This window comes from Falco biarmicus, chromosome 14 (genome assembly GCF_023638135.1).
Source record: "Falco biarmicus isolate bFalBia1 chromosome 14, bFalBia1.pri, whole genome shotgun sequence".
Taxonomy (NCBI): domain Eukaryota; kingdom Metazoa; phylum Chordata; class Aves; order Falconiformes; family Falconidae; genus Falco; species Falco biarmicus.
The window spans coordinates 19,261,065-19,288,594 of NC_079301.1; the positions used below are offsets into that span (position 1 = coordinate 19,261,065).

The following is a 27,530-nucleotide window of genomic DNA, read 5'->3' on the forward strand; positions in this document are numbered from 1 at the left end:
AAATAGAAAAACAGAAGAGAGGAATTGTGAAAGCTACCAGATCCAAGCCCTTGAGGTTTGGATACAAAATTTTAACGAAGTATTTTCAGGGACTGCGGCACAGCAATTGGACTGGAGGTTGCCTATAAAGCAAGGGGAAAGAAGAACCTACAATAAATCAGAAATTATGACAAAACATACATGTAGCCTCATCCAAAGTTTTGGGTTCTTTGGCAACAGCAAAAAATAATCTGCTATACCTATTTCTAAGAGGAAGGATCCTATACACAAATCTTTGGGTGAAGGTAACAAGGAAAGAAAGCCAGAAAGCATGGCTTCACAGATCGTTTTAAACTGGATGATGAACTCACTGCAGAATTAAGCAAAATTTTGTCCCTACCTGAATTATCTAACCTCCTTTTCTAAGCTCACACTAACTAGAGAACTTGATTCCATGTTCCTGTACATGAAATTCAGTGGCATTTGCTACCGCATGCTGTCTTGCTTGACCAAGCTGAAAGATACTACAGGAACCAGCAATTACGACCACTGTTAAATGGCCAACATTTCTCAAGAACTGCGATAATGCAATAATCCTTCATTCTCTTGGATGTGAAAAGATCTTTATAAAAATACCTACATAGTTTTCTCAGTATTACCTCTACCAGACTGATTATTTGTGGTTAGGTGAACTAAGACAACATTTAGAACTGGTCATATCTTGGCACTGTCCGTTTGAAGGAAATGTCAACATCTCATAGTCTGGCTTGATTTTAATTGATATGGCAGGCCAGCCTGCAGGCCACAGACATTGAAATGGCATCACTATGTCCTGCAGTGCTTGTCAAGCCAGGTGGTAGGAAGTCACATAGAAACAGAGAGAAGTTTGAACCAACAGCTTAACAGAATTTTGTCTCCAGCAAATATGTTTGTGTAAAACACTTCTGCAAAAAAAATTCATTTTGTTGAGTCAAGACCTCCAAAGAAATTGTGTTTCATCAGGAAATCCCTAAACTGTTCCAATTAGTGTTTAACCAGCCAAAGCAGAATTCAGCAAACATTAAAAAATACACGTTGTAATTATTACAATTTCACAGCAAAGAAATGTCAACCAATCTTCAACTAATTATCACAAGAGAGGCACTTTGTACACCCAGTATTAAGTTGAGGGGATTAGTTCCAGACAAAAGTTAAACTAAGATCTCTTGCCAATGCAACATCAGTTTATGCTAGATAACAATTAGATTAAATCATCCAAAATTCTGACCTCACGTTACACTGTTCAGTGCATGGATATTGGGGATCCGTCTATCTTTTCTAGCTTGTTTGATTTGCAGTAATTCTATCAAAAACTCTTTTGATTGCCCACAGATAATTCACACTACATTTACTGTTATCATTTCAAGCTCAGAGAAAACCTGTCGAATATCATATATCACTGGGTACACTAGCCTTTATTTCAGATAGTGACTGCATTTTTGAGCAAAATCTCCCAATCTTACTCAATCCCTCCTACTTACTGTGCTCTCCTTCACAATGCAGTGTAGCCTTGAAGTACATAGGATTTCTTTTGAGTAAGGCTAGGTCAGGAGATGGGGTCCACAGCATACCTGATGCACCCCAGTGGTCCTTCACTTCATGGGACCAGACTCTGTTTAGTGTAAAGTGTCCCACCATGTCCTCAGAACCCTGACTCATTCTACAGACACACTCCTGTCCAAAACCAACAGTTGGCCGAAATAGCCTGTGTGGATTTTTTCTGAGACAGGAAAGAGGTTCTATAATGCCATCAATAGTTTTCTAACTGATCATACCATCATATTTTAATGAGCTTTAAAGAATACATGATGCATAAGATATATACACATTATTTGACATGATCACATATCATAGGAAAAAATAAAATATAATTGGTAACATCTAGCTCTCCCAATTTACAGCAATTCTAAGCTGTAAAAGCTGCCTGGGACAAGGCAAGCTTGTCTCTGCCAAGTACTTTGTGGAGCCTTTGAAACAATTTCTGAATTTTTTCCCTTGAAAATCTTTTGGTGGGGGAGGTAAGGACAAGACTTAAACAGAATGGAAAAATGAAAGATTAGTATCAGCTGAAGAGCTCCAGCACATGTTGAGCAAAGTTTAAAACAAACGCTAATGTTGTTATAAATTCCAAGATAAGTGAACAGGCATCAGGAGAAGATATACATGCAACAAGGACTGTGTCTGCTAGTTTATCTTTGTAAGTGTTTGAAAGCAGATGACAGTATATAAAAACAAAAAAGCTAACACTATCATAAACAAATGTAAATGAGCTGCAAAGATGAAATGGTGCAGTATGGCTACTATATAGTGCTTCTTGAAACACTGCAAATAAGAGAAAATGCTGGCCCGGTCACTGCTGACTTATCTGCAGTGCATTTCCTAGCAAGACAGCCAGCAACACAGCATGAAAGTTTCAAAGGGCATCATGCCTGCCTATAAAATGTGGATCAAACGGGAGAAAGGGGAGTGAAAAACTATTGTTTTTTTTTAAACACAATAACTTCTGACAGTCCCAAAAATATTCTAGCTGCAGATCACTCACCTACACAGGAACTATACACCTTAGAAATCCAATCTTTCACTAGATAGAAACTAGCATCAGAATTTGCATTCACTTCCTCATTTACATCATAATTTAATATGGTTGCTTTTTCCACCTTCCCTCTTGTGCTTCAGTTTAATACAAAGCACTTTTTCTACCTATCAGTTCTTGTTCTGGAAGAGGACTGTGTATAAGACTTGTATGCAGAAGTGGGTTCAATAAGTTTAAGTTTGTGCTCGTGCTGTCTCCCCCAGAAGATTGCATGCACCAGGGTACATTTGGGTAGCTCAGCTACAACACAGCAGACTTCCCTTTGAAATTGCCTTGTTGTACTAGTTTGATAGTTGGTATCTCAGCTGGTCAGAAGAACTGGAGCATGGACACAGAGATTTAGAAGTCCAAAACATTTACCTAGAAACGTCAGCTGTAGGTAGGGGCTCTCACATTCTCCGTGATGCTACCTGGCATTTTCTTTGCACAGCATTATATTAGATTTCATATTAAAGTCAGTATAAGCTCTTAACAATGCAGTTTAGGGAAACTGAACAACCATATCCAAATTTCCTAGATTTAGAACTGGCCAAAATCAGTTTGGTGGGCTTATCTTGCCATTACATTTACTCTAAAACTGTCATATGACATGTAAACTTAACTAGATATCTTCCTAAGCACTTTAGTAAGAGCCATAAACTCAGTTTAATCTTCTATTTGACCTCTAAGAAAACCTCCAGAAAAGGTCCCAGCTGGGATCTTCAGTGATGGTAACACTCCACTAAGAACTGGCCTTCTGTACAAATCCCTGGACTGTTGTTACCCATGAGTTTTTATAAGGTAAGAACTGATAAAGCGGGGAGAATGGCTGAAATGTGGCCCAGGAGTTTTGCCATTGAATTACAGAGAACCAAGCTTTTCATTAATTTATCATTAGGTACAAGGACCAATTCTGAATCACTGGCTAAGATGAAGGATGTTTCCATAAGAGATTTCTCTTTGTGCAGACTTCACAGTAAACTGGACCATGTTAAACTTCACTGAACACCCTAAAATGGGTATCAGCTAGCATTACAGCTTTTAGAAGTTAATGCAAGCCATTGGGACAACCAACAGAAATGAAATTTTGCTCTTGTAGGAGATATGCCTTACCACAACCCTAGAAAAGCTCTCTAAGTGGCCACTAGACACTGCACCACCCTTCCTTCTAAAAATCTATCTCACAAAACACTGACTCATTTTATAGAGATAAGTTTTCTACCAAGCTCCATCTTAAAGATAAGGAGGTTATACTTTGTGATGGTTTGATGGGGTTAGGGAAGTTTTTTTGTTTGGTTTTTTTGGGGTTTTGTTTTTTTAATACCTTGCATATGCACTAAAAAGTGCAAAAAAAGAACACGGGACATAGGCGTTCTACATGCCTACTTCCTATTTCTAGAAATATCTTTCACTAATCAGACAGTGAGTCTTTGGCACTTCTGACATTTTTATTGCCTAAATATATTAAGTATCTGGTCAGAAACAAGTGCATCATAGCTGGATCTGATCAGAAGTGCACCCAGGGAGGAGGACATTTAAGGACATTGTCTATATTATTTTCATTGAGCTGTCAGTTTATTGTCACTTTTATTGTGTTTTTTAGCTATTTCTTTTAAAAAGAAAGCTTAGCTTTATTCTGATGTGGTTAATTGTGCAAAATTGACAGCTGCAACTTTTTTTAAAAAAAATAAATATGGATACAGGGCATTGGCAAAGTCCTGTCTCCTATTTGCCTGTTCTGAACTTAAAAGTTTTTGCAGCAATGGAGGAGAAGCTAGGCAGGAAGCCAAGGAATTAGCCTCAGGCTGTACAGTCTCCTCCAAGAAACAAGCTGTGCTGTAGGACACATAATCACACCATTCCCTTTCCCAGTTCAGCCAGTCACCTCCTTATCCTCTGGCAGGACTCAAGTAGCTGCCTGCAGATGTCCAAGAAGGTGTCAGCAGTGCTCAGCATGGCTTGATGGAAGTAGTGTTGTAAAAGGAGAAGATTACCACTTCTAGCAGACAGTTTACTCCATGGACAGGTCTCGGTAAGATGGAACACGTGTTTGAAGGACTGAAAATGCCTACCGACACAGGTCATGTAAGAAAGAAGCTAAAAGCCAAATGAGTTCTCAGGTCAGCAATGAAAACAGCCTAAAATCTTTGTGACATCTTAACAAAAGAGATGCCAAGAGCTCAAACTGCAAGGTCAACAGTGTTGTGGCCAGTTCAAACAATCAAGTTGGACCCCGGGAATGTAAAGAGACAGAAGAATGATGCTCATTGCCATCTAAAGGTCAAAGTATTTACAGGATATTGTGTTCCAGAACCAAACTAGGTCTGTCCCTTACTGTAACTAATCACAAAAGGTATTAAGCAATTAGCTTTAGCTCATATTCTAGGTCATGATGAGAACTTCCTTGCAAAGTTCTTCCGCTTATCTGTTTAGACATGTTTTCACTCTGCCACACGATGACTTGAAAGAAGTTTTGTACTTTCAGAGCAAACATATCATCAGTTATCAATTAAGAATTCATGCTCAAGTCTGTCTGCAATTAGGGAAACATTTAAGCCCATGCTGACACTGATTTCTAAATAGCAACATTTTCCTAAGTTCAGTCCTAGAAAGTGATGCCTTGAATTTACCCATACTGTGTCACTGAAACACACAGGGGAAAAAATTAGGATTGCCAGTGTTTAAATATAACTTAATTTCTTTTGTTTTGCCTTAGAGAATGACTTTTCAATATGATTGCAGCAAGAATAACTGCTTTATTAAACAAGAAAACTCGTATTATCTCCATTCTCCTTAAGCCCTTCCAAGTTAATTCAAGCACCTACAATGCAGCTCTTTCCTCCTTTCATCTCTGTAAGCAAAATCTGTAAGATTCGTTTTGATATATGCTAAAATACCTCAGAGACCTTAAGAGAAAATATTAAGTAGATTGTGCCTGGACAAAAATTAACATTATGATTGAAAGCACAGTGAAGTCGATAGCTCTGCATTATCTTGATGCAGCTGGTTGTTTCCTGTCTTAAGGTAAGAGTTATAACCTTTTCATACAATAAAAACAAATTAAATTTTTTTTACAGAAAACCTGCTTAAATGTTTGGTTGCTTCAGATGCAGACTTCCAAGAGAGAGGCTTCAGTTAAACAGAAGACTTTCTCCAAGGGAAATGCATAAATTCATTCAGAGTTATTGTTCCTTCATAAGCAAACACCAAGTCAAAACCATTGCCACAAACAAACAGAAGCTATTACAGTAAGGACTGGGCAAAATCTGTACTGGAAGCCCACAGTACTTTGATTTTCCTTTGTAACTGTTCTAATCTACTTAAAAAACATCTGACTTTTTAAACTAAGGCTTAGATCACATAAAGAAATGAGATTCCATTCAAGACTCATTGCAAAGCTAGCAATTTGTAAACCTTTAGAACAGCTTTTGAAATCTTGGCCATGGACATTTGAAATGCAGCTGGTCTTCATTATTTCTCTTGTTTCATGAAGTCATTAGATTGAGAAATACACATGTTAACCTGGGGTTTGTTTATTTATTTATTTATTAAAAGACTGATAAGAGATACAAGGACAAGATGTCTTAGTGAAAACAAACTTACCCGCGCACCCTTCTCTGGAAAACATTTGCATCCAGCGGTGCAATCACGACCTCCACATGGCCCACTGTAAGACTTCTTTCCACCCTATTAAGAAAAAAAAGAAAGTAGAAAATTTAATTTTGTAACTATTTGTCGGCTGAAGAACTTCTTCAATTAAAACGCTTAACTAAAATGCATTTGTCATCTGAGTTTGCTGGGAAATAAGTCACAAAATATAGTTACATTTTAATTTCTCCACAATCGGGTCATCTTCAGAATCACCAAACAGACAGGAAAAGTTGGCTTAGAGATCCTTTGAGTACAGTTGGTGCTATTCTGCAAGGTGAAGAGTGCTTTCTAGAGCTACGAAACCCCACAAAACTAGCCGATGTTTTGAGATGCTCAGTATACTATTGGACTAGGATCACAATCAATAATTACAACTTGTGCCTCAGCCATCCTGCATACCCAAATATCTCTACACCAATGAGAACTACCAAGAGAAATTTAACTTCGTGATCCTTGCACATTTCTAAGACCAAGTAGCTGCACCCCCTGAGCCACAAGAACAGAGAAACTCTTGGATAAAAGAAGGTGGTATTTTTAACTAAGAATAGATATATAAGGAAGGCAGTAGGAAACCACCATGGATTTGGAATTAATCTGAAAATACATATTCTGAATTTGCTGCACTACCATTAGTTATTTCAAGGATAATTACAATATTTATGTAAATCTGAAGTCCCTATATGAGGAACTGATTTCCCAGCTAATACAGATTGTGACAGTACGTGCAAGTCAATTACATGAGTTTAGTTCAGAGTTTGACCCACTCCCTCCCATGCTCAACAGGCTTGAAATACTCGACTGCCAAAAGCCTGCAACACTACTGACAACAGCGTAACAGTCATAGAAAAAAGTTAAGAAACTTCACCATTCAATTTAGCACACTTAGCCACCGATTAAGAACACCCCTCTCTAAGGAAATTTTCACAGTCAAGTGTGCTCAGGTACAGTCCTTATGTTTTAGAACTATGAAAGGAATAAACATTTAAGGTCTCCGTATCAAGATGACCAAACTAAGTGCTGAAACAAGTTCAGACTAGCACTGAACATTTCCTTAGTAAAAGCATTCACAGAAAATATTTTTAAAGCCTTTAAAATTTCCTGACATCTGTCAGCAAGGAACGTGAAAAATGAAAGGCGATTCATGCAAGTTTCTCATGTACTTTTGAACTTCTTCACATCAGCTTTCTCAAAGAAAGTAACTACTTTGACATCACTTGGTAAGTTTTCTGCTAAAGATAAATCACAACCCCTCTATACACACTGATATTCACACAATTTTGCAAAATTAAACACCTCTGGTTTTAAGGCAGCATCAAATGAACAGATACTAACAAAAAACCTTAAATCCAGCCTCCCATACTTCCCTAGCCTGAAGGGAGCATTATCTCTTGCAGCAAAATAGTCATAAAAAACTTCAAGCAATTCTAAGAGGCATCACATATTTAAAAAAAAACAAACCAAAACTATTTTTGCAGAGTTTTTGACAGTTTTGTTCAGATGAGATCCCATTAAATATGGGGCTTTTGGACTACTGATTAACATCCTAAGGTAGGACCTAACACAATACTTGAGCAGAACAGAGAAAGCACAATACATTGCAAGAGAGGCATCGTAACAGGAAACACAATGTAAGCAATGCTGACTCTTGGCAGCAGGAAATAAAAGGAAGCTTAATGCAGTGAAGGTAAAACCAAAAAAAACCCCAAAAAAACACAAAACCTCCAAAACCCCAAAGATGAGCAGAAAAACAGTATCTAGAGGTTATATAATAGACTGTAAGAGTATCTCCAAACTATCTGCTCAGAACAGGAATGATCAGCACAAACTTGAGTCTGCAATCATAGAATCATTTAGTTTGGAAAAGACCTTTGAGATCAAGTCCAACCATTAACCCAGCACTGCCAAGGCCACTACTAAACCACATCCCTAAGCACCACATCTACGGGTCTTCTGAACACTTCCACGGATGGTGATTCCACCACCTCCCTGGGCAGCCTGTTCCAATACTTGACCACCCTTTCAGTGAAGACATTTTTCCTAACATCTAATCTAAACCTCCCCTGACATAACTTGAGGCTGTTTCCTCTGGTCCTCTTGCTCGTTATCTGGGAGAAGAGACCAACCCCACCTGCAATAAGGTCCCCCTAAGCCTCCTCTTCTCCTGACTAAACAACCCCAGTTCCCTCAGCTGATCCTCACGGGACTTGCTCTCTAGACCCTTCCCCAGCTCCGCTGCCCATCTCCGGACAGGCTCCAGCACCTCCACACCCCTGTTATAGCAAGGGGCCCAAACCTGCCCCCAGCGCTCGAGGGGCGGCCGCACCAGTGCCCAGCACAGGGGGACGGGCACCGCCCTGGCCCTGCTGGCCACACTGTTCCTGACACCAGCCAGGCTGCTGCTGGCCCCCGTGGCCACCTGGGCACAGGGCTGGCTCCTGCCCAGCCGGCCCAGCCAGCCCCCCCAGGGGCTGAAGTCAGGCTGACAGGCCTGGAGTCCCCGGATCCTCCTTTCTGCACTTCTTGTAGACAGGCATCACACTGGCTAACCTCCAGTCTGTTGGGACCTCACCAGTTAGCCAGGGATGTTGGCAAATGATGGAGAGCAGCTTGGTGAGCTCCTCCGCCAGCTCCCTCAGTACCCTTGGGTGGATCCCATCTGGCCTCATAGACTTGTGCATGTCTAAGTGGAGCAGCAGGTAACTGACCATTTCCTCCTGGACTGTGGGGACTTCATTCTGCTCCTCCTCGTCCCTGGCTTCCAGCTCAGGGGCTGAGTACCCAGAGAGAAGCTGGTCTGGCTATAGAAGGCTGAGGCAAAGAAAGCATTAAGCACCTCAGCCTTTTCCTCATCCTTTGTGGCAATGTTCCCTGCCGCATCAAATGAGGATGCAGATCATCCTCTGTCCTCCTTTTGTTTCTGGTTTATTTGTAAAAACATTTTTTGTTATCGTTCACGGCAGTGGCTAGCCCAAGTTCTAGCTGGGCTTTTGCCTCTCTGATCTTCACCCAGCATAACCTTGTGACATCCTTATAACCCTCCAGAGCTGCCTGCCCCTTCTTCCAAAGGTGGCAAACTCTCCTTTTTTTCCTGAACTCCCGCCAAAGCTCTCTGTTCAGCCAGGCTAGTCTTCTCTCCTGCCAGTTCATCTTTTAGCACATGGGGACAGCCCACTCCTGTGCCATTAAGACCACCTTCTTGAGGAATGTCCAGCCTTCCTGGAGCCCTTGGCCTTTCAGAACTATCTCCCAAGGGACTCTGTCAACTAAGCTCTTAAACAGGCCAAAGTCAGACCTCTGGAAGTCCAAGGCAGCGGTTCTGCTGACCCCACTCCTTACTTTTCCAAAAATCAAGAACTCCAACATCTCATGATCGCTATGCCCAAGTCATCCTCCAACCACATCATCACCCACCACTCCTTCCCTGTTTGTAAATAGCAGGTCCAGCAGTCCATCTCCCCTGGTTGGCTCCAGCTGTGTCAAGGAAGGTCTCTTCCACACAATCCAGGAACCTCCTAGACTGTTTTCTCTCCGCTGCATTATATTTCCAGTAGACACCCGGTAGGTTGAAGTCCCCCACAAGAACAAGGGCTAGCAATTCTAAGTTGGCAAGGGCTCAGCACATAAAAACTGGTCCCATCTTAACAAACACACTGCTGAGAGGTCATTTCTGGCCATAAGTATTATTAAGACTTTAGGATCTGGTTCAAAGAAATTACATGTGAAGTGCACCAAGACACCTTTTGCCATGATTACATGCATATTTTGCAGCATAAATCTGGATTCATTTCTGGCCAACATATACCTCTATTTCTGACAATTAAGCTTACATTTACATTCTCAGCAGATAGCTTTATGCCTCCAGGGAATGACACCATGCCTTTCCCAGACATTTATTCAACCTTAAATTCTTCAAAGATTTCAACTTTCAATAAATTTTTCCCCCAGATTATACTTTGTTACAACAGTCGTTTGCATGAGCCTTTGGGTCCTACCGTTCTGCCAGTTCCAGTTGCCTCCTAAGAGTGAGTACTGGTAACAAAACTGTGTTTCATCACAGGTCTGGATTCCTCTAAGGTCACTGCCTTGCAACAGTTGCTGTCTCACAGCACTGAGGCGCACCTCATCAGAAATCCCCCATCTCTGGTGGTAATCAGGTCCTTCCCAGTGGCAGAGGACTGGGCAAAATGAAGTGATTCTTTCCATCCCCACCGCTAGTGCTGCTCCCCCACAGTGCTGTTGTTTGCCAATATGGTTCTAGTCAAAATCCCACTGAAGTCAAAAGAAATCTTTCCACTGAATATATTGGGAGCTGGATGAAACTCTCACTGAGGTTTACAAAACACTGAAAATATGTCCCTATTTTGTGTAAAATTGCATTCGCAATGTATTTCTACATCCCTTTTCACAGCACGAGGAGTCATTTTGCTCACTTGTGAATGAGAGTGTTTGGAAGGGAAGCAAACCAAAGCCAGTTGGCTCAAATCAGGTGTTACATGTCCTAAGCATTTTATTTAGGGGAAGTAGCTGACATCAGACACTCCCAAAGCTACTTAAATAGCAAACAGCCATGTGAATAATATTTATGAATACAAATCTAAAGGCTGCATATAAGATACTAGGCCACCATTTTCTCTTCTGAAAAGGTTTAATACATTTTTCCATTCAAATGAATGCATGCATAGGTCATTCGAACATTTATAGATGGTAATTGAACGGGTAAACATGGGCCGTTCAATGTATTCAGGGAAGAGATTTTTTCAACTGCTCTGATATATATTTCAGATCAATGAATATGGCTCCTCAGAAACAAAAGGAATTAAAGAAATAAGGGTACTAGTTATAGCGGTAAGCCACCATTATAACTGAAATGAATTAAGCTGTTTTAATTTCATTGGCTAGAAACAGACCAAGGTTTTCAAAACAGAAAACAAACATAAAAGAGCAGCAGTGTTAAAAAAATACATTCTCTGAGCTTTAAATACCTGTAAAATAAACCGAGTAACATACATACTGATTTTAATTGAGTTATTTTGGGCTTACATAAGAATCACTAGTATTTCAATGTAGGAAAATCCATTTTATTGAAGAAGTATTGATTTGAGCAAGAAACTATTTTAAAAAGACATTCAAAAACAAGAGTCAGTGCAAGAATGAGTTTCTTCTCCTGCTTCTGGTGCACCTCCATCAAGCATTTATACACAGTTGATTCATACAGATGGAGTGTCATTCAAATCTTTCCACTGACATCAGCTTGTTCTGGAGTGGAGCCAAAGACAGTAAAGAAACCTAACAGCTGTGATGCCGTAAGAGGTGTCCCAGACACGTTCATTCCAGCTTCTCTAGAGCAACACACAAGACCACAGGATAGCTGCAAATGATCTTAAAGGCCTTGCCTGCAAATCCACAGAAAATGGTACCTGCAGCACAGACAGGAGTAAACCAGCACAGGACTTCAGTGGGAGATTTCCAGGAGGCACAGCTCAAATGCATGAACTGGGACTTAACTCTGCACCAAAAATTCTGCATCTTAATTCTGTATCAAAGGATCAACTGCAGAAGACTTGAAATCTATTGGCTGAAGACAATGATTTCAGTCAGCTAGAAGTCTGAACCCACAGGCAGCAGAGGAATGAGATGAGGGCACATTTTGTGAAAGGACAGCTGAGAGGTTAAAACCATCACCTTTAACATGAGCAAGTTAAAGTAGAAGTGGCAGCAGTGGGAAAATAAATCGGAAACTGTTAGAAAATTATAGATTCTAAGAAATGCCAGCATGCAAAATTGGAGGATGCAAAAGTACACTGAAAAAAGAGCATGCCCATGATAAAAGAGGAAAAAATATGATTGGGGAAAAAAAAAAAAAAAAGGTTGAAGATGACAAAACAGAAAGCAGAAGGTTTTCAGACTTGCATAAAGAGATATGGCAGGGATGAAAATTTTTCCCCTAAGACTTATTTCTAGTAACTTCCCAACTCCAGTTAAGGACTGCTCCAGTCCAGAGCAAAATCCTAGCAAGAAACTTCATAATCAAAAGCTGGAAATGGAGCGTAATGAAAACTTCTGGAGTCTTCAAATAAACACCTTTCAAACAGTTCAGGATCCTACTATCTGCTGATGACTAATAAGGAAATTATATTTACAGTACCAGACATTCAGACACCCTTGTAAAATTTCACAGTGAAAAAACTAGTGAAACATAATATCTCTGTTTACTTCATGAGCTACATAATGCTGCTGTGTTAACTGTACTCTTTTTAGCCTTCATGGCTTTTAGTAATTAAATTCATTGTAATATTTCCTTTGTCTATTATTCTCTTAGTTGCTGTATTACAGAAATTTAGAGCCCAATTCTGAAAACACTTATGCACATGTTCAACTCCTCCCTCTGAAAACAGCAGATTCTACTTTGCTATGCATGTGTTAATATGTAGTTGCCTTACTGACATGAAAGAACTTCCTCAAGGCTAAAAATCCTTGAAAAAAAAATCATAAACCCGCAACCACAGCAATCTCTGCACTCAGAAATAGCAGTGTGACCCATCAAAGATAGCATAACATGATACAGCAAATGGATTCAGTAATTCTTCCTAACACGAGGTGTCACAGAGCAGAAATAAACTGACAGTCTTGCCAGTTAGACTGTATGAAAACAGTTGCTGGGATTTGTTTGACAGTGAAATATTGAACAGGTGAGAATAAAATTAATGTCAGCCAAACATCAGATAAAATTAAAATACACATTTTTCCCATGAAGAATATCAAGTGCCCCAACTTTTTTCTGAGTGAAGTTCCCCAAACCTTGACTTACGCTGTCTGCTGAGGGTTTTTTAACAGTATTAAGAGCTGAGGCAAGTCTAGAAATTAACAATAGGAATCTTTTTTTATCAACTGGGGGGTGGGTAATCAATGGGAACCAGCAGATGAAAATAAAGTCCCAAGTAACTACCGAACAGAAAGATGATACAAGCCTCTGAGCAAACTGCCTCCCCTATTACGTCCCAGAAACTTATATTTTTCAGGCCATGACATCATACTACCTCATAGCTGTACATCAATTCAAGAGAAAAAGTTACTACAGAGATATTAATGACATACAAGCATGAGTAGAATTTTAGCTGGAATACAGTGCACAGTTTTTGTCACTTTCAAGAAAGATGAACTCTGCAGAGGCACAGAGCTTGAAAATCCCTCTGGTTATAAATGTGCATTTTAAAAGCCTTCCTGCTACAGAGCATGATTTATTTGGACCAGTAAAATGAAGACTTGGAGGTGATACAATGGCCATCTATACATTCATCAGAAAGGTAAATACCAGAGAAGTGAACAAACTTTATTTAAGCAACGTTCTATATACCAGTCTGCTGATTAGGAGCATTTTACACCTCTGTCAGTAACTGAGAAAGTACATCAACAGGAAGATCTCTTTGTGTTAAGAGTATATAAACCAGCGCTATGGGTGACCATCAGGGATAGAACACTGGGTTGTCTCACACTAACTATTTAGAGGAAAGGACAATGCTGCACAAGAGCAAGCATGTATACGCTTCCATAAATATATGCAGGAGAAATTATGGTTTTAAGCAGATGGCAACATCCTCCCAAGTTATAAAGGCAAGAGACTTAATTTTGATGAACTGGTAATCCCTTTCAATGGAGATTGATATGACACAGTGGCCAGGCACAGTATGAGACGGGACTCGTGACTGCCACTTTTCCTTTGTTGCTGGAGCATTTCGTGCTGAAGTATCACCTTCCCATCCAGTCCAGTTCCAGCCATTAGCACCAAAATTGGGTAGAAGGCAAAGCACTGGGGAAAAAAAAATAATAACTGACCTCAGGACATAAAAATTGCTGAAAACTGTCCTTAAGGTCTCCACTTTCTACACCTACAAATTTCTCCTGTGATTTGCTACATTGAAATCCACTGTACAATTGTGACAAGCCTGGAAAAGCATTTTTCATTGACTCTAGTAGGATTAGAGTGTAAAAAACACACATTCGAAAGTAAGAATCTGGAGAGTTTCAATACTAACTCATAAACCACATGTAAAGCCAGACTTTAGGTCCTGCTCTTGTCCCAAGTACCACCTTATTCTTCTTACAGTCACACGGAAATGACTGGCGTCCAAATACTACAGCAGTAGGAAGGCCACATACTGGTTATTCGATGTTAAGAGATTTGAACCTGGCTCTGAACAGCTCTGTCTTCTGATATTTTTGAGTTTTGTTGATAGGATTACACAAACTCGTAGATAATTTTTTCTGAATAGCCTATCAGTCAATGAACATGTAGTTAAAACCAGACAGTTTAGTTACAGCTTACATGAGCAAGCACACAACACAAAACCACAAGCTTATCTTCTACTACACAAAAGGTCTTTCAAATGGAGCTATTAAATGTGAATTTGTAGCTAAGATACTAATTCATTTTAGGGTTCACCGACTTCTTCGGTTAACCAGTGTCCTCAAATATTTTCATTCATTTCATGGAACTGGCAAACATCTTAACTGGCAGCTGAGACTGAATGATAGTTACTAACAGAAACCAACTCTCCTCGAATTCAAATGACACATGAGGTTACAAAACTTGAAGGAAATCCTGGCCTAGAGAAACTAGTGGCAAATTCCAACTGAAGCAGATTCCATCCCATACCCACTCCTTGGTTGCATTCTTGCTAGTGAGACAGAAACGCTGTTGCTTTGAAAAATAGATTTTAAACAAAACAAAATAAATGTTAAAGGTCAATTCTTCCACTTAATACACACAGCAAAAATGAACTGATGTCTTTCAAACTATGGAAGGATTATCTGACTTATCTTTTTTGAAGAAACATGCATTTCTTCTGCATTGGGTGGAATCTGGAGATAAAGCTTGCAGATGTTTTTTTCACTGAAGTATTTTTCACTCATACTAATAACATCATCAATTTCTGTGAAGAGAAACACGCTCCCAGTCAAGGACTTCCAGAGTACAAATTTGCCTGTAACAGCTACCAAGTAAACCATCTATTATTATATTTGGAGCACAGAAATGGCTACAGACCTCATTACACATGTTAGTAGGTTTAAAAATTCGTGAGCAGAGAACGTTTGATTACCTGGTCTAAAAACATGAGCAATCAAACTCCAAATAGCTCCTCATTGTTTAGAAAATCAAAAGCTGTATCTTTGCAGCCTGCAGCCTCACAGAAGGAACGCTCCTTTCGCCATGTCTGCCAGTGTCTATCACTAGTAGCTGGAAAGTCATCAGCATCAGCCTCACCTATGCTTCAAACTGGTCTCCAGCAACCACCTGAGTGGCCAGTGCACTGCACCAGCCATTTTATATTTGAGTAATAAGCAATCAATTTTAAAATACCCAGTATTACGACAAGAATTATAAAACACTACACTACCTTAATTTAAGGACTTTATCTACTCCGAGAAAGATTCCTGATCTTTATGATCCTGTCAGAGATCCCTGTTCTTCTAAAGTAGCAACTCCATAGCCAGATCCTATTAGAGCATTTATAACCTTTAATACATAACAATATCAATTTGTGTAAGAGCTTTTGTTATTTTTGTTCCTTCTGCTTGTCGAAATTCACAAGGTATTTCTTAACAGATTAAATTTAGCCAGGCGTGAAGTAGGTGTACATGGCTGTAGGCACTACCCAAATGCAGCCATGAAACTGAGCTCTTGGTAGGTGTGAGCTCCTCTGTTAGAGACGGTACTCTGGATGGGAGTGCTGAAGTGCCCTGGGAATGAGGTTTTCATTCCCTGCACCCCAGTCGAGTGGGAGGAAGTTCTCTACATCAACTTCACAGTATGCCAGTGCATAGGCAGCAGAGAGATAGCCATGAGATCCATTATCATGCAAATATGGCAACGCTAACAACAGGGAACAGCAGAATTGCTGCACACATTTGTAGGGAAAAATACTTGCAGAGAACACAGCGTCATCTCAGGGAATAAGAAATGCACGGTCAGTTTGTTTAAATTTAAGAAGAAACTGCCATTGGTGGCATTTATTCATCCCCAAATAGGTCAATTTGTATGGAAAGCAACAACATGGAACAAACATAAAAGTGAATTTTAAGACCACATTCACATATTGTTGCAGCACACAACACTGAGAAACACTAAGGATACTGACAAAGAATCTTCTTTCTTTACATTATTTTATCACAGCTGGGTATATGCCAAAGGAAGAACAAAAACCATCATCCTAGTTCTGCAGCCACACGGAGCTATAAGCTACAGAACCTAAAGTAGTGATTCCAAAATCAGAGATAACTATGTTATTTATACCACTAAGCACAACTATTTACCAAGTTTGTACCTGCCCAACAGCTTTACAAGCCTCACACAACTCTCTACCTCAACCCTTTGGCTAAATCCAACACGCATTGCCAACTAGTGCAGATATTTACTGTACCAAAGTTGCTGAACAGATTAATATTTAGGATATCAAAACCTATGCTACCAGGTAGTTAGATATGATAAAAAGTATCAATGATGTAGTTGTAGGAGGCAGGCCTTACGATCAATACACATGGAGCAGTGCATGTCTATGATATATAAATACCATGAACCAACCCAAGCCTTTATAAACACCACAAATAAATAAGCTAAAAGTCAGTCTTAAAAAACTAAAATAACTCAGAACAGATGACATGCACTCTTTTCATCAAACAACATGCTTTTAGACAGCTTCTCACTTTGTTCTTGAATGTCCCTGTGATATATATAAGATTTCACACAACCATAAAGGTACTACATAGCTTGGAAACAAATTTTCATGAACAGCTCCAATCATTCACTGACTGAAAGAACAACACGATTCCAGCTACCCTTCTTCTGACAGTACCTTACAAAAAGCTGTGTAACAGATGAACCATGACTTAGGGTTTTTTTCCCCAAAATGTCTCATTAGGTTTTCTTCTCCAAACAGCTGAAATCTGCAGTACTGCAGTAGGCAACTTTCAAGTCCAATTATACATATTACCCTCTCATATTAGCATGGATCTTTTAGAGCCGTCTTTAAAACCACCTCATTTTTTTCTAACTGGTTGCCAAAATGGGAGCACAAACGTAAAGAACCGTAAAGCATTTGCAAGCAATATGATGTTTCACTTTCAAAAAGAAACCCCAGACAAATGGAGTCCTGTAGAAGGCTCTTTTGCAAATTCACTATGAAAGTAACCATTTCCCTGTCAAACATAATCCAGAGATTTTCATATAAGGGGGAAAGCTCTTGCATTCAGCATTTTTTATAAGGGCATTGCTTTCCAACTACAACTGAGATTTTCAAGCCTGCTTTTCTATACTTAACATCTATAGAGTTCTGTTGCGTGAGCAGTCACTCATTAGAAGACATTTATTCTAAATGGTATAAAGTAAGGTTTTGATTTCAAATACATAAGCTTTTCATTCAACTGCAACAGAAATCAAAAAAATAGTTAACTTGAGTAACTTCATCCATTTCAACTAAAATGTTTGTCCAGAGGCTTATATAACTGAGGTGAATCCCACAGCTCCTTTATATATAATTTTATCTACAGTTTTGCATCCATTCCAGATACAACTGGGCCAGTGGGCAAGCATCGGCCCTGAATGTGATTCAGCCCTTTCATCTTGTAAACAGTTCTAACAATTAAAAATACTAGAGAAGGAAAATCTTCACCAAAAGTCAAGGGAATGCTCATAGTACTTATCAGCAACACATGTCCCAGAAGGTAAACTGGAATGCGTCCACAGTGATTCATCCCCCAATTTCATAGACAACACAGACCACCAACTTTGAAAATAGGGCAGCAATTTATTTGCATCTTACTTTCAAATGCATCATTCTCTAAAGCCATCTGTTAAAAAACATTTTTTGAAATGAAAGTTCCAGAGCTGACAATCAAATGGTAAAATCCAAGGTAAACATTGGTAGAAATCAGCTGTGCTTTTAGTGATTCCCTTGGCAAAATGCTGACGGACTAAGTAGTGAGGGAAAGAGCTGCATCTGACCTTCCACTCCAAAGCTAACTACTAATCTCGCTCTCTGCATCTTTTGGATTTGAGTCGGGGAGGGGGAAAAAATCTGATGTAACTGCTTACTCTAATGGAGTTACACTAGGGGTCAACATAGCCTTACGTGTGGGAGACAGCTGGTGCAGGGATGCTCCATCTGTCTTCTGGGGAGACAGTGAAGAGCAGGAAGCGCACAAGGAAATGCATAGCTATGAACATCAGCAGAGCCTCTTAACAGAAGTCGCTTTTGAGCCATTTTTGTACTCAGACAATTTGGTCTGCAGGCTCAGCTGACTCAGCCAGCACCAAACACTGTCTGAAACTGAGCTGGAAGTTGTAAACTAGGAGCTACAGCCAGTTAACCATGGTTGAACTTGAATAAACAACACTTGCACTCATTCTAGTCAGGTTCCTTTTCCTTTGCTATTCTGTTTGCAACCTTCAAGGTACTGTCAAAGAAGTAAAACTTGTGTAACCATCCCTTCCTGAAGACTTCACCAACCCTGTGCAAAAGATAACTGTTGGTTTCAATTATTTCCATGCCAGTTATTCCATTAAATCCTCCCTTGAACAAAGTAAATCAACTAGTGGCAAAAGTAGCCAAAATTCCCCTAGTTCTGGTTTGTCTCAATTATGTGCACATACAGTACATGTATCACCAGTATTCTGAATCTCTTTATTAACTATTATTTTATTTCCCTAACAAAAACATGACCTTTCCAACAGCAAGGCTCCACATTGCTACACACCGTTAAACATATATTTAGTGAAAAGACATTGAAAGACTCAATTCCACAATGCATATAGATCCATGCTTACTTCTGATGACTTCAGTGAGACCAAAGAGCACAGCTGAACATCTTGCTGAACAGAAATTAAGTTAGGTACATGCTGCCTTTGGTCAATGAAGGTCTCAGAAACAGCCCTCAGGATATCTACCTGACCGTAGAGCAATCCTGCAAAAAAATATGAGTACACATTACCCCTCTTCTTACACAAATGTTGAGAGCCTCCTTGATTTGCCTCGGTTTCCACAAAGGCTGCCCTCTGACCAAAGCAGTACAATTGCCTGCCTTCCCTGTTTGCCTCTTCTATCCCTCCCCATGAGATGGTACATGACAAAAATGCCTAGGACTACTTCGACAACCACATGATTTTGACAAATAATTCTTATACAAAAATCCGTATCTTGTGGAGGGAATGCAAGCAGTTCTGTTAATAACTGCAGTAGGGATTCTGAATTTGCACTAAATAGCCTCACACAATGCCTTGCACTCAAATTCCTTGTCACATTATCAGTAGACACTGATTAATAAACTCTGATGTCCCACCCTTAATTACCAGGGGACTACAGTTTTGAAAACTAGAGTGAGTGATTAAGAACTGGGTTTACTTTAAAAAGATGTTCCTGTAGCAAGAAATCATGGCTGCTGGGAGTCTGTCATAAATAATGGAAATTATACACAGATGGGTTGGGCATTTCCATTTTTCACATAAACAATTAGCTCTGCCTGTGTCCGAGATTAATGGTTACAGCTGTGGCATTAGTCTGTTCAGGTTACTAATGTACCCACCCCAGATTAAATTTCTAAAATAGGATGGCAAACGTCAGCTGCAGACAGGGTGGAACCAACTAAGAACCACTCCCATGCGCAGAAATGGTTTACTTTAGCGAAGTATTATGGCCCACAGGCATAAAGTTTACCCAGCATTTTCAGTTTACCTACAATTACCTAAACCAAGGTCACTCCTTTTTGGGATGGGACACAGAAACAACATGGCCAAATCATTTTCTCTCACTTAACCTTTCATCCTATTTTTTAAAAAGATCTACATCACAAGTTACAAAAGCATCAAAATGCCCTAACAGCTGAAAGTCTATATAATTATAGTTTATCTAAATAAAAACATATGCAGCCATCTCCTGGTACTGTCAGGACTACCTGTTATAGTACCAGCATGATTAACTCTTTAACTTCTATCTCTATAGCTTCACTGGTTTGCTTTCTTTCCCCATTTAGTCATTTAATCTCTATTCACCTTGTAATCCGTGATCTTGCAAGTATGAGCTAGCTTGTACCTGGATAACTCATCACTAATATCCCTGGTTTTGTCATTGACTGAAGCAAGAACAGACTGAACCCATTGCAAGCAGCACAGTGAGGCATCCCACTCTGTCGTGTTCATCAAATCTTCTACATCAAGTCTGGAAAGTATCAAGCACACTGTGTATTCTGGATGACAAAAAACGCAAAAAAAAAAAAAAGAACACTCTGCATTCCACCCACAAAATACTTCAAAGAGTAGATTCATTAAGAAACTGCTTTCCTTGGGGTAGGGGGTGGGGGGAAGATGTCTGCTACTCTTATGTTTGTTTTGGACACTGTACAATGGGTCCTTCTCGTTAACCAACATTTGGGCATCATAGTATTAATTAAGAAAAATGTGTTTTTTCAAACTTCTTTGGAGCTGTTCCTCTAACCTCTATGCTATTTCTAGTATACTATTTCAACGTAGAGCTGTTCCTCTAACCTCTATGCTATCTCTAGTATACTATTTCAATTTTCAGGGAGTGGACTTACCAAGTCAGAACATGTTTTTCTCCCAGGAATGTACAACTGTTGACTCTTGGCTGGTAACTACTTTGTAATATTGATTAGTGATTCACCCTTTATCAGAAATGTCAGCTGTACCATCTACAAAATGTATTGCACAAGTGTAAACTTCAGGAAAAATCAGTCCCTTTATGTTAAAATGAAAAATAATGAATGATGTATGTAGTACACCCTTAAAATTGTATATACTTCGGCGCGCACCTTAAACTGAGCAAACAAATTAATAAGAGTAAAATCAGACATGTTGTTCTTCTGTAGCCCTACAACTCTGCAAAAGAAAAATTTCCTAAGAGACCCACCCAACCAGCAAATGCAGTCTAAACGCCTTTGAAATCCAAAGACTTCCCATTTAGCCCCTAACAGGGGATATATCAGTTGACAATTAAAAATTCTCCAATACTATAAAATATCAGAATTACAAAGAGTACGCAAAGGCAGAAAATAAAGAAAAGTAAATTATGTTAAAAAAATAAACAGTATGCATTTGAGGTATTATACTACCGTGCAAGCAAGCTTACATAACTAAACATGGATTTATTAAAGGAATCCCCTTTTCTAGCCACACCTGTAGACAAGGTGACTTTGATGAGTCCTTCTATCATACTGATGATAATAATCATATGTTTCTAAACACAGCTTATCTATAAGCACATTTATCTCAAAAGTCCTCTACAAACACAGTGTGGTCCTGCAAAGCATTTTTCAAACAAGCCATCTCTGGGAGGAGACAGGGTGGGCAAAAATCCTATGTACTGGAAATACTACATTTCAGACATTTTTTTCATTCCATATGGAAGAAAGGTTAGAGGAAAAAAATCCTGAAGAAATAGTATTTTCAGGATAAAATAAAATGGGTGTTTGTAACATTGGATAATTAATTCTGGGCACACTTTTCATACTCTGTAGCAAGCCTCAGAAGCTTGGGTTGCAGATGCATGTGAAACTAAAAGCCGGGAAGCCTAGGCTGCTGGGCAGACAGAGACCAAACAGGTTTTCTATAGAGAAAACTTTCTTCCCGGCATCCATCTACATCAACAGATTCCTTGTGGTCTTTTAAGTTTTACCTAAGCAGCATTCCCAGTGAAAAGGAGCTTTTTCTAACTCATGGGGGCAAATAAAACAACTGTCCATCACTTGGAAGCAAGCAAAAGCAAGTAACATCCCAAAATGCAGATACAAACGGCAAGGCTGAAAGGGTGCGAGAAAGACAGAACAGCTCCAGAACAGGCAGTGAAGAATAACAAGGGGTTGGAGGACACATGGCTGGGAATTCAAGATATTAAATAACAGAAACAAAACCCTTTACAAATCCTACCCACCCCATAGAAACAGAGCTACGGCCAAGTTTACTTCCTCCCTGTCCCACAGTCGAGTACTTCTGGGTTGCTTTGAGACAGTCAGAGCCTGCCTTCTTCTCAGTTACCCTATTCTTGCTTTGTTTTCACCCAACAGCCCTGTGAGGACCTGATCCTGGGCCGCAGAAATTCATAGAAGTGGGCGAGCCACACTGGCAGAGGAACTTGTAAATGAAAGTGTATTTTTCTGCACTTTTCTGCTCTGCCCCTGGAAAAGGTTCCGGGACCCTGTCATTCAGCCTGATTGGATGCATGTGCAAAATGAACATAGCACCACAATCCACAATTTAAGATGATCACTTAAAACTTTGAGGACTGTGATGTATCTAATGAAACCCAGACCAGCAATTAAAGCAACCAGCAATTTTATTACTACAGAATAACTCAATTTTCACCATACTTACATATAGCATGTAATGTGCACAACAGGATGTTGAGTTCAGCATTACAGCTGTTAGTTCAGACTGCTTTTCTGGGCTGCCCTTCTCATTTCTCTGAGGCTTTGTCTTTGCAAGAGAAGGCAAGCAAACTGTCCTTTCAAGGGAAAACAACCCTTCAGGGTAATTCAGCCAGTCAAGCCCTTTCCTGCAGGGCAGAAGTGATTTGCTTTAGGACTTCTCTCCTGTCTGCCCAGCAAGTACATTACTACACGATTAAGCCAGATGTAAATTAGACAGCAACCTGAGAAACCAAAAAAGGATGTGTCTGTCCCCATGTTAGAGAAGACACCATGGCTATCATGCTAACTTCCTCTTCCTAGTGACACTGATAAAAGTGAGAAAGGAAGAAAAATATAAACGGAGGTAAAGAACTATAAAATGTGAAAGGAAATTTAAGTAGTTCCATTATGTACCTATAATATTTAATTTACTGTTTGGCCTACTTAATTACAAGTAACACTTCTAAGCAGAGTGGATGTCTGTTCATCAACTGTGGATGTTGCAAACTTCTGCCAAGACAAAATGTACAATCTCCGTTACGGATAATCTTACCTGTTTGGAACAGGAAAAGACAAAATGCCTTTATAACATTTATCTAGATTAAACAGATCAGAAGAGGTATAGCTTGACGCAGTATTTTGACAGGATGAGAGTATGTTTGGTGAGGAATAGGTACTGATTAAATCTGAGACAACGTGTGGCACTAAGGAAACCAAAAAAGGACAAAACAGAACGACAGAATAAATGTATCATTTTATTTACAAATATCCTATTTCTTAGCGTGTATCTAGGTTACTAAGCAGACCAAACCAAATGTCATGGTTAGTTAGTGCTGGATAAAGGAAGGAAAAACTGAAACAAAAGGAAACTATTTTTAGCAACAGCTAAGAAAAACATGAAGATGTGTCTTTAGATACATCATTATCAAAAATCCACAAATTGAAAACAATGTAAAGGATTAATCTTTTTTCTTTTTTTGCCTATATATGTAACACATGGGGTTTAGAATTTTTTGTTTCCTGTATTATTTTGGATAGATGCATTCCTGTATTAGTTGCAGATAGAAAACAGGGGTTTTGTCTTCATCTTGACTTACAGACAAGAAAAGAGATATAGGAAGCATATGCAACTTTCAGGTGTCTAGCTCATCACAGAACCCGTTAAGAAATTTGAAGAAGTATTTTTTTTCCAGTCTTTACTAAACCATGCAAAGGAAAATCTGTCATCAGAAAGACTAAAACTATCTACCAAAATTAGATTGTGGAGTCTGATGCAATTTAGAATCTAAATGCCTACTTAATATAATCTCCAGAACTCTTCTTTTGCCAAAGGCATAGATCCTTATCAATAGGTGTGTGCCCTTGCAAGCAACTGTTTGAAATGGTGACTTGTTAAAATGCTTAACCCTCTAATCCCCATATACCTACTGGATACAGTGCTGTCTAACTAAAGGCGTACTGCCTGGACTTCTCACATGGGTGGGTGACAAAAAGCAGCTCAGGAAGTAAAAGCAGCTATACTGAAGTCTCAACCAATTAACATAAAGAAATGGACAAGGTTAAACAATTATTTGATTCTGAAAGTTCAAGCAAATAAGTATGTTTACAGAAGCTGGTTTGTAAAATGACAAAGTTATCCTGTAAGAACACATTCGTTCTGTTTAAGGTATTACCTTCCCTGAAACCCACTAAAGCTAATAATGGACAGATGTCACCTAAACAGGGAAAAACAACATGGTGGTGATAAAAATCACAAAAATTTACTAAAATCAACATCTTATGACCCGCTTTTATAAATCCTTTCTCTCAAGCAGTCCCTCAGGAGTGACTGCATTATTGTGAAGAGTTAGAATTGCTCCGACATGGAGGACTGTGAGGGTAAGGCTTTTCATTTAAGAAGCAGTTGCCACCATGGTCAAAGTAAGTTCTGCCACAAAATAAGTTAATGCTCAGAATAGACGCTGTCATAGTGCACTATCTTAAGGAATCAGTATCACCAAAAAACTCACCTAAAGCTTTCAAAACATCCTGAACTGTTCTTAATTTGAGTGCACTTACTTGTTCTTAGCTGCCAGGCATAACATGATAATGGATGATTTACATTACACATGCAGCACCTCCCATGAGACTGAGGTGCTGTATATGCAATGTAGAAAGCAATGCTAGAATATTCTTGGTAATTTAATATCCAACCTGAACATTATTGGCCAGAACAGCAAACCCGACAATTCATGAAAAAACACAGGGGGGATGAAGATCAGTGCTATGAGCAAAAAATTTACTGCCTAGTTGTGCAACATGCTAGCTAAGCACAGATGTGTCTCCGGAGAAATTAACACCCACACTATTCCAAACAACTTTTGTCAAGGACTTTGCCAACTTAAGAAGCATTTTTTTAAATTTTTTTTTGGCTACAAGCATCATTATAACACAATAAACATAAGTAGAAAGTCTAATGGAAGAACAAACAATTTTTCTCTATATTGGTTACTAATCTCTCCTATGTGGTTTTGTACAGCCTGCCTCATTGTCTCATGTTCTATTACTGTGAAAATTTTGGACATAAAAATGGAATAGACTACAGAATTTGAACTGTAAAGTGAGTAAAAAACCCCATGACCACAGACATGAAAGGACCAAACTTTCATGTGCACACTACTTCAAGTTGTACTGTTTTAGGAAGAGACTACTTCATTTTTTTCCTTAATTGGTAAACTGGATTCTAACTTTTACACTGGCTCCCGTTGAAAAATGCCATGGTTTATGACATGAAACAACAGATATTCTTAAAATAACAGACTCAGATATTTCCAACTGATATCACTCACAGAGAAATGCCAGGCAGAGAAAGGAACTGTTCTTATTGACGCTGGGCCCACCAGGGACTAGTCCTACAAAGTGCTGAGCAACCTGCAGAGTTTCAATGAGATGACAGCACACTCAGCAATTCAAGGGCTATCTCAGAAGCAACAGAAAATGTGTTTACCACAATATTGTTGAAAAAACACCATGTTTTACCAAGTACCAAATTGATACACAGCTGTATCACTCACCCTGACAGCCCAAGCCTGTCATTCCCAGCACTGCCCTGGACATGGGCAGCACTGCTGGACTTAAGCAGATTCATTCATGGTGATGCTACATGTCTTTCCCCAGCAGGACAGTTTACTGACGTGGTGCTGGCACCCAGTCTTCAAATCACACCACCCCATCTCTAAATTCTCTCCTAGGAACTGTCAGGGAACGTGGCACGAAGACTCGTGAGCAGCATCACAGGAGCCAGTCTGGGCTCAAGCAAAGTTCGTTTGAGCCCTGGCTCAAAGTTGGCCATACCAGACCAACATGCCCCTTCAATCCAGAATGAACCTCCCAGCTCAAAAGTCAGACAGACATTTTTCAAGTGCTACACAATCAGAAGGTCTTCTGCAATCATTTTGTAGCATCTCCCAATTTAATTCCTGTCGAATGACAACGTATCTTTTAGGAAATCATCCAATCTTCATTTGAATAGCTAAACATGAAAATTCTGTGACAGGACTAGTTGCAAAGTGTTTTGATTTTATCGAAATGTTTATAATTTCCTGTACAAAAGGTCAACAAAAATTGGTCCATTGCCTCAAATTCCTCGAGTTCATTGAATAAGCATTTTTTGGCAGAAAAACTACTCCACCTAAACTTTTTAACACAGTTGTATTAGACAGTATGCTGATATGTATTAACAAAAATATGTAGATGCATGCATAGCTTTTATTAAACAAGTTAGCATCATCTTGCTTTTAAATGTGTGGGCCATTAATTGCTATCAAAAGTACCTCTTCCTTTTTCATCTAGGTAAATCCATAGTATTGCTGTGGATTTTACATTCTAAGTTGTAACAGAGCTTTACTGGCTTTACTTGTATTTAAGCCTACCAGCATGTAAATCCAACATCTGTCTTTCTGTGTTACATAGAATAGAAACTGGGAGTTAACAGCATTTCTGGTTATCTGCTGTACCGCTTTAAACCAAGGCTTATCCCAGGACTTTATTTTTACTCCTTACATTTCTTCATCTGGTTCATCAAACAGGTCCTTCAGCGGCCTTTAGTCCAACCAAGGCCACTTGCAAATTACCTGCGTTGATTTGTTGAAAAAGCTTCTGAGATTACAAGCAAGTATCACTCAGGAAGGAAAACACGCTGGTTCCATGGCAACATGTAAGTCAATGAGCCCACCTTGAAAGCTGGAAACAATGGTCCCTTTCAGAACACAGAGCGGAGGGGAGGCACCATGCTTTATTGAGATGTTGGGTTCTTTCAGATTACTTGCCAGTAAGCCTTTTTTTTTTTTTTTTTTTTTTTTTAAGGAGAAAAGGCACGCTAAATTTCCCTTGCACAAGTTCATTTGATTTTGGAGCCTATTACCAAGATACTAAGACACCGTTGACTTCCCCACCACCAACCCTGCCCCAAAAAGCAGCATCACACAGCACAATGAAAGCCACCCTTCTCGCAGCCCTGACACTTGGATTCAAGGAATTCACATTTGTAACATGACACACTTAAAAATTCTGATCCTACAAGCGTGAAGAAAAAAGGATAGCATATTATCCTGGAAGCCATCCCGAAGAAGAAAATCTGGAGAATTTTTTTGAAAAATCAGGAAATTTTAGCATGAAAGAAGAAACCCTACCCATCTGAACCCTGCGCTGAAATTTCCCAAAGCTATCTCTGCCCTAGCCATCAGAACAGGCTTAGCAATATTTACATGCATTGCAATTTAGGAGAATATTTCCAGACTATGGCTGGTCATGGCAGCCTGCCTTTTGATTTTGATTTTAGGTTCATATCACTGTTTTTCCAAAGAGATTTTTTGTATTATCTTTATTTTTCTTGGGAAAT

General features: G+C 39.3%; 1 protein-coding gene across 1 annotated transcript in view; it reads right to left on the bottom strand.

Moving 5' to 3' along the window:
• Positions 1-27,530, bottom strand: part of COL4A6 (collagen type IV alpha 6 chain) — a 139,743-nt gene that overhangs the window by 82,027 nt on the left and 30,186 nt on the right. Inside the window, exon 3 of the mRNA XM_056359746.1 lies at positions 6,194-6,277. Coding sequence (XP_056215721.1) covers positions 6,194-6,277 — 84 coding nt within the window. The remainder of the gene's footprint in view (positions 1-6,193; positions 6,278-27,530) is intronic.